A 16,854-nucleotide genomic window follows, 5' to 3' on the forward strand; every position below is an offset into this window, starting at 1 on the left:
GGACATGGAGTCATTCTGTTGGGGCTTGAGAGAAATATCCGAAACTTGTAAAGCCCCTTTGAATAGGTAAACTTGCCCCCAAACTGGTTTGTCTTTGTCCCTTGCCATTTCATTGCCCCACCATCCCCAGCCAGTTTCTTGTTTCTCATCTTTGTCTTTAGTACCAATCTATTTCTTCCATCCAACATGTGTATCATCGTGATGTCCCTTACCAGAACAGTGGTCTGGAAAGCATTCCAGACCAAGTACAGCACTTGACATAAATAGGTTCTAATGAATACTTGTTAACTTAACAAACATTCTGAAAATCTGTGGAGCATGTTATATATGTCTGATAGCAACTCAAAGAATATTCTGAGGAAAAGAGAATTAACAGGAGTCCAAGCTTTACTCTAAAAGAATGAGTCTCCCTTGGTGAAATTTAAATGCGTATCATCTGGATTGGGAGAGCAATGTTAGGGGGTAAGAGGTTGAGCCATATGGTCTTCTAGTCACAGGGAGTGGCTGCCAGCTTGGACGATGGGAGAAGTTGCTTTTATTCCATCTTCATCGTGGAGTTGAAGACTGGCTAGCAGACCTGGAAACACAGTTTGTGGAGCTGGAAGAAGAGACGAGCACAACCAGTCCACCCATTTGATGGGATTCTGAAAGCTCTTCACCAAGTTGATGCTGCTTTCCTTATGCTGTTCTCCACTCAACCCAGTGCCACCTCCAACTTGCTAAGAGTCTGGGTTTCCTGTGGGTCTGGACTGAGACCAGCAGAGACTGGAAAGAGAGACTAAAACTTCACAGAGGAGTTCATAGGCAAAACCAGACATGTGCACAGCTTCCCATCCTGGCCACTGTCACTGAGTCTGATCAATGGCTCTGGACCCAGGGAAGGACACAACAGCAGGGAGAAAGCCTGACTGGAGAATGGACCAGAAAGCAGAAGGACAATCATGGAGCAACTTTTTGGGCTCCCTGAGAGTTCCTGAACAGGAGTTTTGGCCTCAGAAAAATCTGAGTTTGTATCCTTGCTCTTCCTGTTTCTATCTTGGCCAAGAGCTTTGCAGGCTTGATTCTCACAGTGACCTAGGCGAGGCTCCATACAGAATGTGAAGGTCACAGCTAGGACCAGAACTCAATGCCTGCCAATCCCTCAACAAGGACTCTTTCCCCTGAATCCTGTTACTTCCACATTTTGCTATTGTGGATATAGAAGAAAGTTTTCCCAGGGTGATGGCCCTGAGAAAAGAGAAATCACTTTCAGAAAAGCCATTTTCTCAGAAAATGTCCATGACTATTGTTGTCAGAGGAGGAACAACTGCCTGGTGATTTTCCTTCTATAAAGTTTCCAGGGTCAGGTGGAGCCGGTCTCACAGTGCTCGAGTTTGTGAATCTGAGCCTCCAGCCTTCAAAGGGTTGATGAGAAAGAATGTCTTTTCAAAGGGAGAGGAGAGAGTCCAGAAGCAAGGAACCCCAGGGCCCTCAGACTCTGAGGAAATGTTCTCAGGGAACCTGTGCCTAGGGCTCAGCTGGGTCCTATCATCCTTTACCAGGGAAGCTGCCATCTGGGGCCCATCCTCTTTTCTGAAGACCATTCAAGAACAACAGTCATGCACTGGGCAGTGAAGCAGAGCCCCAGGGATGTCTTCTCCACAACTTATAAAAAGAATTTGAATCACTTTAGTAATGCAAGCTTTCTCCAACTCCCCCTCCCTCCCCTCCTGTTGATAAGCTGCCTTCATTCCCCTTCTCACCTGCCTGGCTCCTGTGTTTGGAATCCTGCAGTTTGTGGCCAAATCTTTAGGTGGATCTTACTTTTTGAAAAGGTGATTGAAAGGCAGAGGAGTGGAGGAGAGCAATGCCCCAAACTAGATTCATTTTGCACCCTCATCCTGGAGTAGGCTCTGTTCCTGAAGGAGAGGGTAGAAGTGGGAAGATGTATCACTCACCTGAGTTTCTGAGAACTGCTTGGAGAGAGTTTCAGGGTCCCTCCTGGATTTGAATGATGGATTCTTACAAGTGCATTCTGGGGGACTTCCCTGATGGTCCAGTGTTAAGAGTCCATCTTGCAGTGCAGGCAATGAAGGTTCAATCTCTGATTGGAGACCTGGCATTCCACATGCTGTAGGACAATGGAACTAGCACATCTCAACTGGAGAGTTGTATATGAAAGTGAAAGTATTAGTCTCAATCAGTCGCGTCCAACTCTTTGCAACCCCATGGACTATAGCCCTCCAGGCTCCCCTGTCCATGGGAGGAGCAATCATACTGGTGTGGGTAACCATTCCCTTCTCCAGGGGATCTTCCTGACCCGCTTGAGTGATTAAACCCACAGATAGATTCTTTACTATCTGAGCCACCAGGGAAGCCCCAGAGTTGTGTAAGCATTGCTTCATTTGGTCTTCATAATAACTTTAATAAGTACATACTGTTATTATGCCCGTTTTACAGATGAGAAAACTGAGACCTTTAGAGAGTATGAAGCCTGTCAAAGGTGATATACTCACGAATGTTTGCAGTAGCAGTCCAGCAACATATAGCCTATGCTCTTAACTATGCTATACTGCTTCTACATGAGTGTGAAAATGTCCCCTTACAAAAATCCATTTCTAGAAGGAATAATTTCATCACGTTGGCCACACACACTTCCAAGCTCTGGTACAGGCTCACTCTACCAAAATGTGAAAGCAGTGGGACAGAAATGGGGAGGTGAGCTCTGTTTGGTTAACTAGCTTTCATCATATGTCCTTGGGCCCTGGGCGTGTGGTGTCCAAATAATCTTCACAAGGCAGTGTTATTTTAGGTGGCGTTTGAGTGAGTGACACACACACACTTCCCATACAGGACTGTGGGGTCAGCTGCCTGGCTGGCAGCCGGCAGAGAATTCATGGAACTTGGATGGGCTTCAGAACTGGTACCGAAACCGTTCAGCTTATCTTGTTACATTTATTTTTGCTTATGGGAACTTACCATCATGGGAATGCGTCCCTGTGGCAGTCTGACTGCCCAGGACAAACCAAGACAGTGGAACAACAGTTCCAGGAAAGCCTGGTTCAGTTCTGACAGGGCTGATTTAGAGGGAGACAAACTTTCAGTGGAGAAAGGTCACAGAGAGTCCCAGTTTGCTGCACCATCACTCTTTGGACACATATGAGCTTTGTTTACAACTCTTAAAGCTTTCTATTGAAGTTGCATCTCACTAGCATGGCTAGAATTAGGATAGGATAAACCATTGTGGAAAATCAGCCCCCAAGGCTACCCTTCAGACCTTAGCCATCCATTCCAACTGTACAGCTTCCTGAAATGTACCAGGTGCTTTCCAAAGCTGAGATGTGAGCAATGATAGAGCAAAGAAGGCTAGGTCATCAACGGGCATAGGTCTCAATGTACATCTTAACTTTCATTATTTATATCTTATAGCTGAGCTTTCTAAGGTTTGTCAGAACTTCTTGCAAGTCCTGGAAACAGGGAGCTCGAGCCAGTTTGCCTGTTGACTGAGTACCAAGCCCGTTTCTTGATTTTTGTTTCAACACAGGAGCACAGAGGTTGATACAGAATAGTGAGGAGGTACAAGTTTGTTGGATGAACAGATAAATAAACATGTTTGAATATGTGCTCAGTTGTTTAGTCGCATCCAACTCTTTTGAGACCCTATGGAGTATAGCCCACAAGCTCCTCTATCCTTGGGATTCTCCAGGCAAGAATACTAGAGTGGGTTGCCATTTCCTTCTCCAGGGGATCTTCCTGAACCAGGGATGGAACCCAGGTCTCCTGCATTGTAAGTGGATTCTTTACTTTCCGAGCCACCTGGGAAGTCCCTATTTTAATCTGATCAAACTAGATACTAAATATATTTCATGTCTGGTCAGAAAGGATCTTTTTTTCCCCATTCATTTGTTATTCATTTATTAATTCATGCTTTTATATATAAATATATATTCAAATATATATCTATATATGATCCAGAAGATCATTTCCAATAATTAAAAAGAACAAAATGAAGTTCAGTCACTGATGGTTTTATAGTTTGTGTGTCAACAAGGTCTCTCTCACCTATCAGCACTGGGTAATTATTCTTACTTTATCTATTATATTTTCTGGAAACTTGTCTTTACTTGGAAAACAGGGATGTATTACAACAACTGCCAGGTAGTGACACAGAGACAAATTCCTGCTCTGCTTCCTCACAAGAGGGAACAGGATCAATGTCCAGGTGGGTAAAAATGCAGAAAAACAGAGTTAGCTAAGATACACTTTGGAAGAGCTTTTGAAAGCCTTCAGGGCTTCCCTGGTGGCTCAGGGGTAGAGAATCCGCCTGCTCTTAAGCAGAAGAAATGTTTATTTGAAGTTCATCAATCCGTTGTGTTTTTCCTTATCTTCATTTTATTTCAATGCAGACAAAGTGAATTATATTATCTTTTATTTAAAATGGCATGAATAATACAATCTTGCATTTGTAAAAATTCTAGATGCCTCTGTATCCATCCATTTATGCATTCTTCCATCTAACAACATATTCTCAGAGGTCTAACAAGAGCAGAGTTTCCCAATTTTCCTCCAGTTGAAAGATTTCAAATCATTTGAATTTTAACGGTGAGTATATGTCATTCCTACCAATAAAACAAAGTCCTTATTATTTGCATAAAATAGAATAAATTGTAAAGAATCTAGGTCATTGAAAGAGTGGCTTGACTTAGTAACTGGGTGCTTAGATTTTGGGGAGGGGGTGAATTTGTGCACCATTGTGTTAGATTATTTGGAGTTTTCTCTTCTCTTCAGGTACCAGACATGCTCCAACAATGGACTGGTGGCAGGGTTCCAGAGCCGCTACTTCGAGTCAGTGCTGGATCGGGAGTGGCAATTTTACTGCTGTCGCTACAGCAAGAGATGCCCATATTCCTGCTGGTGAGCCTGGCAGCCAAATGCAATCCCTCACGGCTACTGGGACTGGAGGGGAGCTTGAGGGTTGTGCTTTGGTCCACGTTTCTAGTTTCAGATAAGCATCAGCCACCACAAACAAGTTTTAAATAGAGCAGCTAGTCTATAGAAGGGGATGGATAGATGAAAGAAAAGGCCAGAATAGTATTCACACTGGGAGGGACCTTGCAAGTCATCAACACAGTGCTCCTACATCCCTCTTTTGGTGGAAAAGCAAACAAACAGAGCAATATAGCAAAAATGTGACTTGCCCCAGACCAGCCAGCTTATTTCATTGTGGTTCACCTCTAAGCTGAAGTTTACAGACTCCTGTTTCAGTGCTCTTTTCTGTCTCTATCATAATGACTTCTCATCACATCCAAGGACACTGGACATATCAGGGAACCTATGTTTTCTTGCAGGACTTCTTTTGAAGATCCAGCCTTTTTCCAAGTCAGAGTGCCAAACATAGTATATAATCATAGACTTAGAAAGGACCTAGCCTTTGAGTTGACTAGGAGAATATATATATATATAAATTCTGATAACTTGCCCCGGATGTTGACAGCGCAACTTGTCCCAAGTTCTTCAGTCTGGAAACAAGTCAGACATTTCTACTTAGAACAAAAGAATAAGTGTCAACATTTGAAGGTTGACTCACTCAAGTGACATATCTCTCCACAGTGTGATGTGATGCTTGGAAAAACAGCCTTGTGGGTCACGCTTATTCTCTGTAACTAAACAATTCCACAGATGCTCAAGTAGGGCACAGTGTCTCCAGGGACTGGTAGCTCCAAAACCTTAGCATTTTTCTGTTTGAAGCAGTGATAAATGGTAAATTCAGAGCTCAAAGTCATCTGATATCAGTAGCTATCTGATGGGGCAGGGACTTCACCCAGCTGACCAAAATGCCTCCATGTTGTTGCTGTTATTGCTCAGTTGCTCAGTCGTGTCTGACTCTTTACGACCCCATGAACTGCAACATGCCAGGCTCTTCTGTCCTCCACTGTCTCCCAGAGTTCGCTCAAATTCATGTGCATTGAGTCAGTGATGTTATCTAACCATCTTATTTTCTGTCGTCCCCTTCTCCTCTTGCCTTCAATCATCAGGGTCTTTTCCAATGAGTTGGCTCTTTGCATCAGGCAGTGAAAGTTTTGGAGCTTCAGCTTCAGCATCAGTCCTTCCAATTAATATTCAGTGTTGATTTCCTTCAGGACTGATTTATTTGATCTCCTTGCAGTCCAAGGAACTCTCAAGAGTCTTCTCCAGCACCTCAGTTTGGAAGCATCAATTCTTCAGCACTCAGCCTTCTTTACGGTCCAACATTCACATCCATGCATGACTGCTGGGAAATCCTTAGCTTTGACTTTACAGAACTTTGTCAGCAAACTGATGTCTCTGCTTTTTAATATGCTGTCCAGATTTGTCATAACTTTCCTTCCAAGGAACAAGCGTTTTTTGTTTTTGTTTTTAATTTTGTGGCTACAGCCCACCAGCCACTGATTTTGGAGCCCAAGAAAGTAAAATCTATCATTGCTTCCACTTTTTCCCGATCTATTTGCCATGAAGTGATGGGACCAGATGCCTCCATAAATCTGGTCTTACTCCACCATGGTTGGTGAACAGGCACGGCTAGGGTGTAGGTTATAACTGTGAAAGTTCCTGAATCCAAGACCTAAAGGGTCTTATATTCGGGTAGAGTAGCAGGAGCCCACCAGTTTCTAAGAGGCTAAGAATTTAATGAGCATGGAGCCGTGTATGTGGGAACAAAGTCTTGAGACCAAAGGCTGACAGAGATGAGCAACTTTTCTTAAGTTACCCAAGACATTAAAATCTCTGGTAACAAAATTTATCCTTGGCCGTGGTCTGCAATGGTCTGTCCATCCTGTCCCACCACCCCGCTCTCCCCATTCCTCATCCCACTCCGTCACCCAGACATGACACTGATAGTTGGTAGAATCAAACTGTGGAGAGAGAGAGGAGAAGAATGGAGAAAGGAGAGAATTCCTCAGAAAGACACAGAAAGTCCACTTTGAAGTGGTCCTTCTAAGAAAGGCTTCACTTTACTGGTTGTGTGGTGTTAGAGCTGAGAACTACTACAGTTGTCAAGGAAATAGTGCTTTTCCAAAGGGACACTTGGAACAGCACAATGAGATTGCAGGAGGCACTGTGGTATGCAGGGCATGACTCACTGTCCTGCCAGCACGTCTAGACATTTTAGCGGCATCTTTAAGTTTCCTGAGTCATGACATTCTATGTTTTTCTAAATTGCATGAAAGCTCTAGGGCATGAATTAGGTCTTATTTCTCTGGCATCTCAGCATATTGCTTGGCACAAAGTAGGCAATAAATTTTTCCAATGAATAGTTGAGCATCACAGGCCCCTTGGAACAGTTAAGAGTGGGGAAACCTGACATTGATATGAGGAGGTTTTATAGTGGAAAAAAGTCTTCCTTCAAGTGCATTATTTTATCCAATCCTTTTAACAGCCCTTCGGAGTGAGAACTGTTTTCCCACACCTTCCCACAGTGAAAGCTCCTGATAACCCTCTTCCTCGAAACCTTCCCTCACATCACTTTAACTAACTTGAATCACCTCCCAGGGAACTGGGCATATGTGGGTGGAAACATTTTTCTCTTCCCACTTGGAAGGCTGTTCTGTAGTACTGAGCCTGACACTGAGAAGTGAGCATCTATCCTCTCCGAGCTTGCAAGCTTTTAGGGATTCAGGAATAGCACCCTGTGCACAGGAATAAAAGTAAATCATCCAAGCAACTCCCACGTAAGTACGGGATTTATTTGTTTGGTGGGGACCAAGGCGCTGCTCCCATTTCAGTCTCTGCAGTTTCTCATGAGATATTATAGCATCACTGAAGTCTGGTAAGAAAGCAAATTCCTGATAGAAGCAGACATGGCATCACTCACGAGTCCCCACTGGGACTGGATACAGATGTAAATGTTGTTACACATATTTATTTATGTGTGAGAATATGCATTCTTAGTCCATTCATCTGCAAACCACAAATACATGTCACTGAGGAAGCCACAACCTTTCAGAGACTGTCTGAATAATTCCCCAGTCTCCACGCAGCTCCAGCGGCTGCTTGTCATGCACCAGGCTGTCCCCCATCAGCACGCTGAGGCTGTCCAGGCGTAGACCGTGTCCCAGGAACCAACAGTTTTGAATTGAGCATGTGTTTCCTTTCCTAAATGTTTCTTTTCCAGATTCATGGCCTTTCTTCAGGTTCAATAAGTTTTGACCAAAAAAAGAAAAAGCCCTTCCTCAGAATCAGCATAGATGACCCATTAGTTTTCCTTCAGCCTTGAGTTTCTATAATGAATTTCTACTATGAGTTTCTGTGTGAATCTCAGATACTGCATTCTATTCTCCACTATCTGGTCTCGCCCTCCATTATGCTGAAGTCATAAACCAGAGATTTTTTTTTATTAATTCATTTTTTAAATTAATTTTTTAATTAATTAATTTAGATAGTTCTGGCTAACAACTACAACAAAACCAGCTCATCTGAATATTCTCCTCTTTCTTCCCCAAAGCACTCCATCAAAGCTTATCTTTAACTACTACTTTCATTGTCCAGCTTTTAATACAAGATGGATAATGTTTGCATTCACGTTTCCCGTGAAACCATGACAGGGACAAGGATGACCTCATAGGCATCTCCATGTGGTTCTGCCCCCCTCCCCCACCCCTGCTCAGATTCCTGCTACAGCACGACTCCCAGAAGCCTGGTGGGAAGGGAAGCTTCTATGATGCTTCTGAGCAGGTTCGAAGCTGTTATTATAGAGATGGAGACATCCACATTTTGAGAGAGTAAGACTGGATGTTTTTTTTAAGCAGCTTACAATGAGTTTAGATGCTTCTGGGCCTTAGATCAACCATCGCCTGGCACTGCATGAAGCGCAAAGCACTCATATTAGGGATCGATGGGCCCGTTGAGCTTCAGCAAAATCAATCATATCTGTCATCAGTTGGGGTGGCATGGCTGTCGTAATCATTGTGACATATTTCTAATTCAGAAATGTATTTGCTACCTGCATGTCAGTGCTTCCTCCCTTCCTATGTTCAACCTTCAAGAGTAGGAATTTCAGAGATGTGGCTGGTTGTCTAGTAAGTATTGGGTAATATAAGACCAGGTCCTACTTGCTGCTTAGAACAAAGTAAACCTTGCAATCCCAAATTTGTGGCTCTATACTTTCTTGTCCACTCTCTTTTATTGTATTCTAGAAATAATCATTCATTCCTCTATTCATTAATTCACTTAATCAGACTGAATATAAATGGATATAAGTACAGTTGATAGACTTTGATTCAGTTCCTAATGATGATGATAATCTTTATTTATTTTATTTATTAATCTCCCCTGTTATCTCATTTACTTCTGATGCACAGAAATCATGATCTTTGACCCAGATGAGAGAACCAGGGTGCAGAAGTTGTGACTTGTTTAAAGTTCTGAACTCAATTCCAACAGGTCTATCTGCCTCCAGATCCCACATGCTTTGCACAGTACTGAGTCCTCTGAATCTCGATGAGAAAATAAGACCTGGACAGATGGAGTATTAGGTAACAATACAGTGGGCATCTCATAGTGAAAACAGAGAAGAAAGTGGTTATTTTAGCTGGAGGGGAGATACTGCAGGTGGAGTTGTCCCCACTAACTTCAGGATCAGGGCAACCATGACTCAGGGTGGCCAGTGAAAACTAACATGGGTCAAAACAAATGTGCTTACTGACCAGCCCTGGGCTTGGAATGGTGAGCTGGAAATTTATTTCCAAGAGAGCAATTTGGAAACTACACAGGGCCTTTCCTATTCCAATTTAAAACCACAGATATCTCTAGAACTGTGTTCCCTCTGTTGTGATACACATTTGAACACTTTGATATATAGTGCTCCAAAATGCCACAAGAAGACAGACATGACCATATTGAATTCTTTCTCCTATCCCCAGAGCTCAGGGCCTCTCTGCACTTTGGTGACTCCAGAGTCATTTAGTCCCACTTGAACTCTTCCCCCAGCTCTTTGAAGAAGCCAGTTGACTCTGAGGTTGCTTTCCTTTATGCATAAATGCAATTGGGTTTTACTTTTCTCATTTTTGCAAAAATAATTCAAATAGGTTCTGATATAGCACCTATTGGGGATGCCAGGCCATTGGCAAATTAGTCTCACCTAAAATTTTCTCATTCTTTGTAGCTTACCTGGGAAAGCATTTATTAAGCAAGAGGATTGATCACAAGCAGATTCTGTTTATTTAAGACACTTTCCAGTGATTTGCCTGTCAGAAAGGGGTGTCCTCTTCTTGACTGGATGTAGAATGTAGGCCAGTCTCAACATATCCCATCTATAAATGTTGAATTTCTCCACGTCCACAGCTGAACTAGATTATAAAAGTGTATATGCTTGTCATATACTAATGACCCCTCAAGGAGCTCACTGTACTGATCACCATGGTGAAACAAGATGCTATACAGTATTCTGATTTTTAATCAAAAGCTAAATATGTGGCATTGACAAATAACAGGACTTTAGAATGTTGTTGTTTAGTCGATAAGTTGTGTTTGACTTTTTTGTGAACCCATGAACTATAGTCTGGGAGGCTTCTCTGCCCATGGGATTTCCCAGGTAAGAATACTGGAATGGGTTGCCGTTTCTTCTCCAGGGGATCTTCCTGATCAAGGGGTAAAACCCATGTCTCCTGCATTGCAGGCAGATTTTTTTACCACTGAGACACCTGCAAGGCCCAGAACATTAGAATAGGGTATTTTAAACAAGGTGTTAATTGAGAAGCAGAAAAGTGACATGTTAGTTGCTCGGTTGTGTCCGACTCTTTGCGACCCCATGGACTGTAGCCCACCAAGCTCCTCTGTCCATGGGATTCTCCAGGCAAGAATATTGGAGTGGGTTTCCATTTCCTTCTCCAGGGGATCTTCTTGACCCTGGGATCGAACCTGGGTCTTCTGCATTGCAGCCAGACTGTTTACCATCTGAGCACCAGGGAATTCTAGGAAGCATAGAAAATAGAAGTAAGACAGAATTAGAGGTTGGATTGACCAGAAGAAGCTTCTGTAAAATGTTGTTTGAGGAAGGACTGAGCACTAAAGAATGGGATGGGGAATACTGTTTACTCTTGTTTTGAAGAAAGCTGATGTATGGCTTCCTTAGGTACCCCCTTCTGGTTTGTTAACCTGTAGATGCTGAGTTTTCTTCCAGTTTTTAGGGTAGGACATCTGTGTTGTGAGCTTCTCTGGTATCCCACAATGCGGGATAAGGTTGAGGATGTGATACTAACTTATGCTGGGCCATAGGGCATGGCCCCATTTGTTCTTATGCACACCAGTGAGGTACACAGCCTAAAAGTGGAGCGTCTAGGATGATCCCCAAAGAATCCAGTTGTCCTACTTGCTGACAAGTCAGACATGTAACAGATGCTGGTGCTACAAGGTCTGACCTTGTGTTCAAGTCTCAGTAATCAATAATAAATGGCTTCCTGAATGGCTCAGTGGTAAAAAATCTGCCTGCAATGCAGGACATGAGGGTGCAATCCCTGGGTTGGGAATATACTCTGGAGAAGGAAATGGCAACTCATTCCAGTATTCTTGTCTGGGAAATCCCATCGACAGAACCTGATGGGCTACAGTCTATGGGGTTGCAAAAGAGTCAGACATGACTTAGCAACTAAACAAAATAAATCAATAATAAAGGTGAAGCTTGATAAAATCTATATTGAGTCACTTTCTATTGAGAAAGAGTCAAAACACTTTCCTTTAACTATTAAAAATTGCATAAATTCTCAAGCAAACCTCCAACAATAAGTAAATTGTCCACTTTAAATTCTATCTCTACTCTCCTTTTAAAAATGAATGTGATGACATATATCTGAGTAAGCTCTGTGAAATGTCCTATTCTCACAGAAAAGGGGAATGCCATCTGTCAACTGTGGCTCAGTTTGTGGTAAAGCACTGGACAGCAATCATTTATTGATTCTAGCTGAATCCATTGATAATTTCAGAGCTTTAATAATCTTAGATGAGAAAATCCTATATCTGTTTTAAAAATCCCCTCCATTTGCGTGGGCCTTCTTCAATTCATAAACCAAGATGTTATTTAATTTCTTTCCATCTTCTTCAAACTTATCTAATACAAGAAATTGTACAAGTGGTTCTATGTTATCAAGTTCTCACTTAGTTTTGAAACAACCTTCTGGTCCTGTCCCCTTGCCTACAGTTCAGTTTAGTCACTCAGTCGTGTCCAACTCTTGGTGACCCAGTGGACTGCAGCAAGCCAGGCTTCCTTGTCAGTCACCAACTCCCAGAACTTGCTCAAATTCATGTCCATTGAGTCGGTGATGCCATACTCTTGCCTACAGATGGCATTAAAAGTAAAGTGAGAAATTATGCTCCAGTAGCCACTCATCCAAAAGTGATAGGGGAAACACACACAGAGGGACAATTAACTCTTTGTAAAGGGATATATAAGGATCCTGATAGAAGAGCTTCAGTGTAGACTCATTCCAGTAAATTGGGTAAAAACATTCATGTAATCAAAGCTATGGTTTTTCCAGTAGTCATGTATGGATTGTCAGAGTTGGTCCATAAAGAAAACTGAGCACCAAACAATTGATACTTTTGAATTGTGGTCATGGATAAGACTCTTGAGAGTCCCTTGGACTGCAAGGAGATCAACCAATCAATCTGAAAGGAAATCAACCCTGAATATTCATTGGAAGGACTGATGCTGAAGATGAAGCCCCAATACTTTGGCCACCTAATATGAGGAGCTAAGTCGTTGGAAAAGACCCTGATGCTGGGAAAGATTGAAAGCAAAAGGAAGAGGAGGCAGCAGAGGATGAGATAGTTAGATAGCATCACCGACTCAATGGACATGAGTTTGAGCAAACTCGGGGAGAGAGTAGAGGACAGGGAAGCTGGGCATGCTGGAGTCCATGCAGTCACAAAGAGTCAGACACAACTTAGCGATGGAACAACAGCAATGTCACTGGCAGAACTTTCTCTTCTTCTTGCCAGGGAAGGCCTGTTGATTGTTTTAATTGGTCTGGAAACGTATGGCAGTTCTCAGCATGAAGTGTACTTTGCCATAAAACTGCCTGCAGTGACCTGGTAATTCACAAGAAATCTGGAACCACACTGAACTCCTCCCCTTCTGCCCTCAGGAAGCCCTTCACCATAGTTTATGAAACCCTGATCTTGTGCTTCCTTGTAGTCTCTTTTAATTTCCTGACAAGTCCCTATGCCCTTGTCCCAGTGTCTTTTTCTTAACATTTAAATTCTATTTTTTCCTTCTGAGGAGTTATTACTAGGGCTTTCACTTATTGGAATATTTTGTGTGTGCATGACATCCTCAGAAACTAAATGGAGGCACATTTATCTTGTTCTAAAATTCAGAATCCTGGACTGTATTGAAACAGCAGTTCCCTCTTTGAATGGTGTTTGGGAGGTTTATTGATTGGGGTTCTTTCTTCCTCTGTATTTTCACTTTCATAAAGTAGAAGTAATTTTTACCAATACCCAAACTCTTGCCTTACCCTCTTAATCAAAGATTCTATAAAATAATCTACACTTGACCTCATGATTTTATAATAAAAACAAAACAACAAGAAAATCCCCAATATCAAGTAAAAACAAAAAACTGGCTGGGACCAAGATGGAAATACACAAATAAGCAGGTATGACACCTTCCTGAGGGTATTCTAGAAATTTACTGAACAGCAGTCCCCCACAGAGAAACCTCACAGACAAACTGTCAGTTGAACATGAGACTTTTGGTCTGGTCACTACCAAAAATGAAGCCATAGGAACTGCTAGTTGAAAAAAGCAATGGATAACTTTTGTCCCCCTTTGAAGCTTAAAATGTCATTTTTTTAAAAAAATGCAAGCCTCTCTTTCCCATTTCATTCCAAATGTATTTAACTATCCAAATAATCTGAAAGTAGATCAGTAAAAACTTAAAAAAGTAACAGTCTAGCATGATGATTTCCAATAGTTTTTGGGAACTGGATTTAGCTTACTGCAGTATTGCCTTCCCCACCCCAGTACTCTTGCCTGGAAAATCCCATGGATGGAGGAGCCTGGTGGGCTGCAGTCCATGGAGTCACTAAGAGTCAGAGACGACTGAGCGACTTCACTTTTACTTTTCACTTTCATGCATTGGAGAAGGAAATGGCAACCCACTCCAGTGTTCTTGCCTGGAGAATCCCAGGGACGGGAAGCCTGGTAGGCTGCTGTCTATGGGGTCGCACAGAGTCAGACACGACTGAAGAGACTTAGCAGCAGCAGCAGCAGCAGTGTTGCCTTGGGGCTTTCCTGGTGGCTCAGATGTTAAAGAATCTGCCTATAAAGCAGGAGACCCAGTTTCAATCCCTGGATCAGAAAGATCCCCTGGAGATGGGAAAGGCAATCCATTCCAGTATCCTTGCCTGGAGAATTACATGGACAGAGGAGCCTGGTGGGCTATAGTCCATGGGGTCACAAAGAGTCAGACACGACTGAGTGGCTACCATACACTATTGCCTTAGGTAGATTTCTGCCTCAGCACATCTTAAAAAGTTTGGCAATTAACTTTTATATATTGTATCTAAAGACTGCATTAAAAATTCTGGAAAATATTTTGTGCTCCCTGATGTAAAAAAAAATGCCTTCTACTCCATCTCTTTTAATCCTAATTTTCATTATCAACAAATCCCTCCTTCTTTGGGTAAACTTGAATCTACCACTTGTTAGAATCCTCAGGAATCACAAACCAACGGAATCCAAATGAGAACCTATTAGGGCCGTTTATGAGTCATTTTGGAGAAGGAAATGGCAACCCACTCCAGTGTTCTTGCCTGGAGAATCCCAGGGACAGGGGAGTCTGGTGGGCTTCCATCTATGGGGTCACACAGAGTCAGACACGACTGAAGTGACTTAGCAGCAGCAGCAGCAGCAGCATGAGTCATTTAATCTTTTCATTAGGAAGAGAAAGTCCTTGTTCTGAGTCTCCTTGGAAGCACAAAATAGAGTTCTGCCTTAGCCTGTTTCCTTCCATAAATATTAAGCAGAAACACATGGAACCCACTCTAGATAGGGCTTGGCATTCTGATAGAGCATAATAATGTCTTGAGAAGAGAAGAATCGGAGAATAAGAACAAGTGCAAAATGTGGGAAAACAAATGGTTATGAACAAAGAGAGTGAAGTTTTAGTTTCTGGTTTGGACTTCCCTGGTGGCTCAGAGGGTAAAGCGTCTACCTGTAATGTGGGAGACCTGGGTTCGATCCCTGGGTTGGGAAGATCCCCTGGAGTAGGAAATGGCAACCCACTCCAGTATTCTTGCCTGGAAAATCCCATGGAAAGAGAAGCCTGGTAGGCTATAGTCCATGGGGTCTCAAAGAGTCGGACACGACTGAGCAACTTCAACTTCAATAATTCAGGTTATCTTGTGCTAACTTGTTGCATCAAAGCTTGAGAATCTTCTAAGAGACCTTCCAGTTTATGAATCAGGTTTTTTAAGATTTCATGACAATCCTTGCAGAATTAAGACTACATAGAGGGAGATCTTATCATCAACATACAATGACCTGTGACCCCAAATCAGATTAAATTACTGATACTATTTGTTTCCCAAGAAGTTTGGGGGTGCAGATAAAGACTTTGGGGAACACATATCATACCAAAAGGACTATTTCAATCCTGAAGATCCCCAATGGTGATGCATTATAAGAGCCAGGAAATTCTAGATTTATTCCAGAGTGGACCACAAGGAGCCTACCCAGAGAGAGGCCAGGGCTTGACTTAATCTTGGAGGAGAAAGAAGGAAATGTGAAGGAGGAAGAAGACAAAATTTCTCCTAAAAATTGAACTCCTACCACGTGTCATACTTATTTGTGTTAGCCCAAATGACAAACCTATAAGGTAACTTTCATTCTTCTATAGACCAGGAAACTGAGATTAAGTGACTCTCTCAAGGCTATTTATTTATTCAACAAATACTTACTATGTACCAGAAACCGTTTTAGGTGCCAAAGAAACAATGGCAGACTAGGTAAAACTACTTTTATACAGCTTATATTTTATTTTACTATTTTTCAAATACAGTAAAAAAATGCATATTAAATTATCAGACCATACAAATATCATAAATACATGCACACATATATATTTGAAACAAAGCTTTTATCTACATGCACAATAACTTATCTTTAGTATGTACACAAGAACTTATCTTTAGTATGTACAATACAGTCTCTGATATTTTCTATTCAATCTCTTCTTTTTTAAAGCTCAGCTGGTCCTAACCAATGAAATTGATTTCATGATCTATTAGTAAGTCACAACCCACATTTTGAAAGCATGGTTCTGGTTGACTTGATTGGAATGAACTAATACTGATATTAGTCCATGTTTCCTCAAGGCCTGAGGAGCTCTCTCTATTTTTTTTAGCGTCTAGTTTAGTGGCAAGAAGGAACATGAGAGAACACTGTCCATCTTTTTGCAGCCTGGAATGGTTTAGCAGAGGTCATCCAACTCTGATTTGGGTCTCCCATAATGTTGAAACTGTATCTCTCCTTAATAGCTTGTCTCCTGTTTGCCCCCAGCAGTAATAATTTTATCTTTTCCCTTTAACCTTTTGTTCTTCCTACATAGGCTGACAACAGAATATCCAGGTCACTATGGTGAGGAGATGGACATGATTTCCTACAATTATGATTATTATATGCGAGGGGCAACAACCACTTTCTCTGCAGTGGAAAGGTGAGCCTTCCCCATGGGCAAGGTTAGAGTGGTCAGGGACCAGCTCCCTGTAACGGTCATATCTGCAGGATTTTTGATCTGGGGTTTTCCCTCTTTTAGTTTCTTACTTGGTCTAGGTTAACAAAAAGATTGACAGGACAATGGAAAACAATGGGAACTACCTACTTCATGGAGCAGCTTACCCT

The 16,854-nt window shown here is 42.2% G+C and overlaps 1 protein-coding gene across 1 annotated transcript in view; it reads left to right on the plus strand.

Moving 5' to 3' along the window:
* DPT (dermatopontin) overlaps positions 1-16,854 on the plus strand; it is a 35,172-nt gene that overhangs the window by 12,641 nt on the left and 5,677 nt on the right. The window contains exons 2-3 of the mRNA XM_055419698.2: positions 4,768-4,893; positions 16,562-16,669. Coding sequence (XP_055275673.2) covers positions 4,768-4,893; positions 16,562-16,669 — 234 coding nt within the window. The remainder of the gene's footprint in view (positions 1-4,767; positions 4,894-16,561; positions 16,670-16,854) is intronic.

This window comes from Moschus berezovskii, chromosome 17 (assembly GCF_049115385.1).
Source record: "Moschus berezovskii isolate FMDL1 chromosome 17, NW_MosBer_1.0, whole genome shotgun sequence".
NCBI lineage: Eukaryota > Metazoa > Chordata > Mammalia > Artiodactyla > Moschidae > Moschus > Moschus berezovskii.